Below are 6,332 nucleotides of genomic sequence, written 5' to 3'. Positions count from 1 at the left end.
CCATTACTGCGGTTCTCAATTTTACAACGGATGAAATAAACCATTCATTTTTTTTCCCTTTCTTTAGGTATTTATTCAGTCGAACTAGTCAATGACAGCCTTTATGAATGGCACGTCAAGTTAAGGAAGTAAGTTCTACTTCTGGCCACCAAAGTTCCAGTCTTATCTGTTGGATCTAACTCTGGTTTCTTTTCAGGGTAGATCCCGATAGTCCATTGCATAGCGACTTGCAGGTTTTAAAAGAAAAGGAAGGAATGGATTTCATTCTGCTCAATTTCTCTTATAAAGTGAGTCAAAGCTTTATATTTTGTTCTTTGGGAAAATTCACTTTTTTTTCTTTTTCTTTTTTTTTACAAAACTGACATTTTTGTTTGTTTTTCTTGTTTTTTTTATGGCATCAACAGGATAATTTTCCTTTTGACCCTCCTTTTGTACGGGTTGTGTCTCCTGTGCTCTCTGGGGGGTAAGTGTGATGTGATCTTCATCACCTTGATCCTTCATCAAACAGCACTGCTTTCCATACTTCTGAAGCTCAAACCTTTACTGTTGCTTTATTTATGCTATTAACTACAGATTCTTAAAAAAAAATCTTAATGAATATTATCAATGATGTTTGTTTTCTAGTTATGTCCTTGGAGGAGGAGCATTGTGCATGGAACTTCTCACAAAACAGGTACGTGTACCGAGTCCCACTCAGTGTTTGGGAGATTTATCTGTAGTAGGAAGCTGGATTGATAAGTTTGTGTCCATGTTGTGTTTACAGGGCTGGAGCAGTGCCTACTCAATAGAATCTGTCATTATGCAGATAAATGCAACTCTGGTTAAAGGCAAAGCCAGAGTCCAGTTTGGAGCCAATAAGGTATCGTGTCCTCCGAGGTTTTTTAGAGAACTTAAGTGAGCAAATTTCAAGGAAAGCAGAAGAGTTTAAAAGTTTAGAAAAGTGCTGCGAAAACTGCTAATAGAACTGCTGTTAAAGGTGCTATAGATTTTAGAAAAACGAATCCAGCAAGCTTTATTTTTGAACATAAACAACCATGCCTCTCCCTTCAGACCACGCCTCGAACCACGCCTTCAAAACGCATGAACACGCACGCTGTCTGCAGCGCATCGCTGATCTGGGAGCTGGCAGGGAGTCAGACACAGCACTGCTGATGCAGAGCGCTATGATCACTCCTCTGAAACAGTTTATTATCCCATGACCTCTGCCAACACCCGGCAAGCATTGGAAGCAGAGCCAGTAGCAACAAATGCTGACCTGGAAACACCTGGAATCAGCTCGGCAAACCCAGCTAGTTCAACATCGGATCATGGGGGGCTGTCATCTGGGTCAGTTAGCTTAACCCCAGCAGCTCTACTAAAGCACAGCAGTTACCAAATGATCTTGGCGACAAACACTGCTGTCCTAAGCAGCCTTTTCTTCCAGATGTTCCTTTAAGATTGTTTGGAAAGCCTAAACGAGCCTTTTCCACGTACCACTACAACAAATACTGTTAGCTTGAATACTCGGTTTACTCGCTTACTTCTGCGCTAGGTAATGCTACGTTCACACCTAAAGCAGCAGGAGCAGCTGGTTTACATGAAAGTCAATGGTTGACACGCATCAAGGCGCAGCAAAATGTTCCGCAGTGCATCGTGAGCTGCTAAGCATTTGATGCACGGAACGCGCTGCAAACGCAGCAGCTGCTGGAGTTGGAAAAATTAGCTGCTGGACGCGCCGCATCAACCAATCAGAAAAGCTGATCTGGGAGCTGGCAGGGAGACAGACACAGTACTGCTGGTGCTATGATCACTCCTCTGAAACTGTTTATTAACGCCTAAATTAACTTAAAATGTCGAAATCTGCTGGCAGAATATGTTTGCTTTTATTATCCTGCTGCCTGCAGTTTGGATTATTTAGATGAAAAACACCTTCCAGCCGCCGCACCGCGAGGAGGCGACCCGGCCAGAGGCTGCTGTTGGGATTCCTAGTGAGAGCGCACTGCTGGTGTACGGGGGTCTGAGCGGCTCCGACAGAAATAATCATTGAAGGCAGGATGGTAATCTGGATGAACTGACTGCACAGATTAAGTTTTCAGGAGGACTTTCTCACTTCAACATATATTTAAACTACTTTTTACCCGCTGATCACAGCAAATATAGCTGCCATTGTTCCAGGCAAAGAAAGGATAGGGTAGCTCCGCCCAACACGCATCAGACGCACTTTTTCCACCGCACAGCTAGAGCAGCAAAGATGCTTCAGCCGTGCATCAGAGCTAAACTGGTACAAGCATCAAAAATGAAGCAGCACAAGCATTTCTGCTGCTCTTGCTGGTTTAGGTGTGAACGTAGCATAACGGTAGCTAGCTTCCAGCCATGGCATCCTGCACGACCATTGGGTCGATTCATGTGTCAGGGTACGCGCACAGGGGGGAGGGACAAGCAGACGACCATGATTGACATGTCAGGATCTAATAGCGGACAACGGACCGTCTTTTGTCATTGGTTGGTGTTATTCATCGATTTCTCACTGTAGCGGGGAGCGTTTATTTTAGTTTCACTTCCAGACCTTCTATTCACTGCTTGCTAAGCGACTGTGGGGAAATCTTTAAGCCGCAAGGTTAAAAAAATGCGTCAGAAAAAATCTCCTACTGCACCTTTAAGGCGGAACACACCGTGGTCGTGGCGTTNAGCGAGTCAGTGGGGACTGAGTGACTATTTGAAGCCTGGTTTATGCTCAGTAACCCGGTCATCAGCGTGTGTGTCGCAGTTAACTCAGATATTTCCTGTTTGGTATCTATTTCTGACATTTAAATTGAAAAATCTTCCTGGATGAGAAGAGAAACGTCTTCAAACTTGGAAACAAAGTCCAGTGGATTGTTTTTTCTGTTTCTAACGCGATTATCATTTGTGTTTTAGAACCAGTACAATCTTGCCAGAGCACAACAGTCGTACAAATCCCTCGTGCAGATTCACGAAAAGAACGGTATGTAGATGTTTAAAAGTAGTAAAAATTTGGATGAACTTTTGTGAAACGTGCTAATTTTGCTCTGGTTGCAGGCTGGTACACACCCCCTAAAGAGGATGGATAAGGAGCGGCCCCCCCGCTATGCACTGGGAACACGTCTTTGGGTCATCTTGTTTTCTTCAGAATATTTTCCCGCTCTGACTTACTGGGAATTTATCATCTTTCTCATAGAAACCATCTCGCTGCCTCATCTGACAAGTATTCTCTGGCCAAGCTCTGGAAAAGACTCAACTTAGGTCTTTATTTTTATTTTTTATTCTCCTCCCTAATTGTTTCGGTGAGGAGAATCTGAGAGGAACATTTCTAAACCATCTTGTTTTTGGGGGGAAAAAAAAGGAGGAAACAAAGATTTCTCCCCCCCCTTTAGATGTGGGGAAATAATTTTCTTTAGCTGCTTTAGCGAAGTGGACCCCACAGTGAGTGACCCTCTGTCTAAACGCCGTTTTTTTGTTTTTTAAAGATCAAAACCGAAGCTCTTGAAGTCGCACCTCATTGCACCAGTTTTTAAATTGACTGTGATTTGATTTTTTTTTTCTTCTGGAGATTAACAGGTACATAAATACATATATTGTTTTAGACATTATTTGACTTATTTTTTTGTTATTTGAACAGCCTAGATGTTATATGGCAAATGTTGGAAGCATATCTTAAACCCGAGAAGCTTCTCTGCGTCCCTCAGCTTTTTTTTTCTCTTCAAAATTCATGAAATGAAGAATCAAAAAGGTTTTACTGTTGTTGAAATAAAGATCAGCTGATCAGCCAGTGGTGAAAGGAAAGCTCAGATGTGAGGAGAAGTTTCGTTCTGACAGGTTTTATTTTTAAATCTGAAGGGCTGGTTTTGCCTTATTTTTAGTGTTGCTGGCAGACTGTTTTTTTTTTTTTTTGCTGTGAAGGTTTGATGCCCAAACGAAGTCCTTTCTGCTCAAAGTTAACAGCATGTGTCACATCTGACAGCGGTCCCTTCCTCTGAGCTGTATAAACAAACAGACAAAGTGTGGCTATTAGACAGGTCCGTTCACGTGGTTCAGTCTGAATATTTCCATTTCGCTTCCCTCTCTCCAACTGTCAGACTAATTACATTTCCAAGATGTTTTTATTTTTATTTTTCCTCCTTTCGGCTCTGACCTTCATACCAATCGGACCACTTTTAGCAGAAATAAAGGACTTTAGATCTATGTGCCCCTTCAGCCGCTCTGCAGCCTGATTTTTGTACCTACATATTTCCATTTACTCCCCACCTACATCCTCCCCTGTAAACAAACCTTAGTGTCTGACTTTATCATTTGTTGTAGGTTCATCATTTTTATGAATTAAAGCTAAAAATGGTCATTAAAGTGATTCAATCTGATGTCTAATGTCATTTAATTTCATATTGTGTCTTTAAATTTAGACTGGCAGTCCATCCACTTTTATTTTGGTTCTGATCTCAGTTTATACTATTACATTTTATACAATTTTAACTCTTAATTGAGCCTCTAAGCCACCTACATTCTAGTTATTGGAGTTATTAAACTACATTTCTTTGAGTAGACTTTAGACAATTGTAGAAAACTACTTTGAAATGACAAAAGCAGCCCAACTATCTCCTCCTTTACCGATTTTTTCCCCCGATCTTTGGCCTCTGGTCTGATTCTTAATCACTGCCTGTGTAGGAACATCCTTAGCTTCTGTTTAATAGCCACACCTTGTCGATCAATCAATCAATCAATCACAGCCTTTCTGGATCTTGGCTGATCTTATTCTCCAGTCTCTGTAGCTAAATGCCTACGACGTTTGTTTTTGGAGTCATAAAGGAAACTACGTTGTGACGGAGAAGGAAGACTGACATTAAAACACCAACATTTTGATCCTAATGATGCAAAACGCCACAGGTGTCCATCCCCTTAGCACAGGACGCACACTGTATCTGTCGATCTGATGGTTCTTTTGCAGGTTATTTGTTCGAACCGTCTGCAAAAGTATGTCTTCAAAGCAACTCAGGTAACCAGTGATTCCTATAAGGAGGTTCATGCATGTTTGTGTTGAGTTATCTGGGTTTTAAATGGACTAATGTTTGCCCTCCTTATCAAGTAAGATGTCATTCGAAACAACCAGGATTTTAGAAATACTTTATTTTTGTCGGATTTAGGCAATGAAAGCTGAGGACCCAAACAGAAGTAGAGGGAATTCTGCAGAATTACCTTTTTAATATTGACTTTATTTACTCCTAGCTTCAGTGAGTAATGAAAAGTTTCCATATCGTTTGCATATCTGGCAAGGATGTTTTTGAAGATGCACTCTAGGAACAAGTTAACTTAATATTTTCAGTTCAGGAAAGAAACGCATATTTTTCCCTCCATGCTCTGTTACATTTGTTGGAAGCTTTTCTTGCATTTCTGGCACAAACTATCCATTTATAATCCCACAAGGGGTGCTGGTGTCCATCTCCATCGCAAACATCCTTTCACTCACACTAAGGAGGATGTAGAGACGCCAATTAACCTAACAGTCGTGTTTTTGGACTGTGGGAGGCTTTATGACATGCAGGGAGAACATGCAAACGACCCCCGGCCGGGAATCTAACCCACTGCCCCACTGAGCAGCCCAAATATTTAACTATTTACACCCAAAATCTTTTCCTCCTTTACTAACGATCTTTGCTGTAAGAACTTTATTAATCTGAAAGAATATCTCTAAAAAAAAAAGGCCAGATATTGAAGAGCTGAAGTTGACCTCCATGAAGTGATGACATCATCATTCTTCTCCGCTTGGACTGTCTGTTGGAAAACATCCGTTTAACTCAGTTGTTTAAATCTTTTACCAACAAAGGAAATAATTAGTCATTGCTTTTAGCTCACCCCATTTGTTTTTTTGTTTTTTCAGTTTCCATTTGAAGATATTTTGACCATGTACAGTAATTTGTAAACTTGCATCAAGTTTATGAATAAAGAATTTTAAAATATTTGCTGTTTTCATCTATTTTCATAACAGGTATTTCTATAAAAGAGTCCAAATAAATTTACGGAAGACGATTATGGCCAGTGAAAAAAATAAAAAAACAGATTTTTTGATTTTTAGTATCAGTTTCAGTTTATGAGAAAAAAGTCAGAATTTTGTATTTAATTAATGATTTACAGCTTTTTCTTTTTTTTTTACTGAAAATAAACACTTAGGGAACTTTGAAACACATTTTGAGAACTTTTAAGTGGATTTTATAATTTTGTATTTAATTAATATAATTTTTTTACTGAAACCTTTTGCAAGTTTATGCAAACATTGTTGGTGATGCACAGGTGGAAAAACAGACGTGACATCAGGAGAGCATAAAGAAAAATAATTCTGACATTCA

At 40.1% G+C, this 6,332-nt stretch overlaps 1 protein-coding gene across 1 annotated transcript in view; it reads left to right on the top strand.

The window, feature by feature from the left end:
- LOC107096719 (ubiquitin-conjugating enzyme E2 Q2-like) overlaps positions 1 to 4,539 on the top strand; it is a 23,112-nt gene extending 18,573 nt beyond the window's left edge. The window contains exons 4-10 of the mRNA XM_015393498.1: positions 68 to 128; positions 197 to 287; positions 405 to 463; positions 625 to 673; positions 764 to 859; positions 2,896 to 2,962; positions 3,037 to 4,539. Of these exons, the coding sequence (XP_015248984.1) occupies positions 68 to 128; positions 197 to 287; positions 405 to 463; positions 625 to 673; positions 764 to 859; positions 2,896 to 2,962; positions 3,037 to 3,068 (455 nt within the window). The 3' untranslated portion in view covers positions 3,069 to 4,539. The remainder of the gene's footprint in view (positions 1 to 67; positions 129 to 196; positions 288 to 404; positions 464 to 624; positions 674 to 763; positions 860 to 2,895; positions 2,963 to 3,036) is intronic.
- The last annotated feature ends 1,793 nt before the right edge of the window (positions 4,540 to 6,332 follow it).

Source organism: Cyprinodon variegatus, unplaced genomic scaffold (assembly GCF_000732505.1).
Source record: "Cyprinodon variegatus isolate N-32 unplaced genomic scaffold, C_variegatus-1.0 Scaffold645, whole genome shotgun sequence".
In the NCBI taxonomy this organism is placed as follows: Eukaryota; Metazoa; Chordata; class Actinopteri; order Cyprinodontiformes; family Cyprinodontidae; genus Cyprinodon; species Cyprinodon variegatus.
The sequence above is the reverse complement of the archived record's forward strand: the minus strand, read 5'-3'. Positions and strand labels throughout refer to the sequence as shown.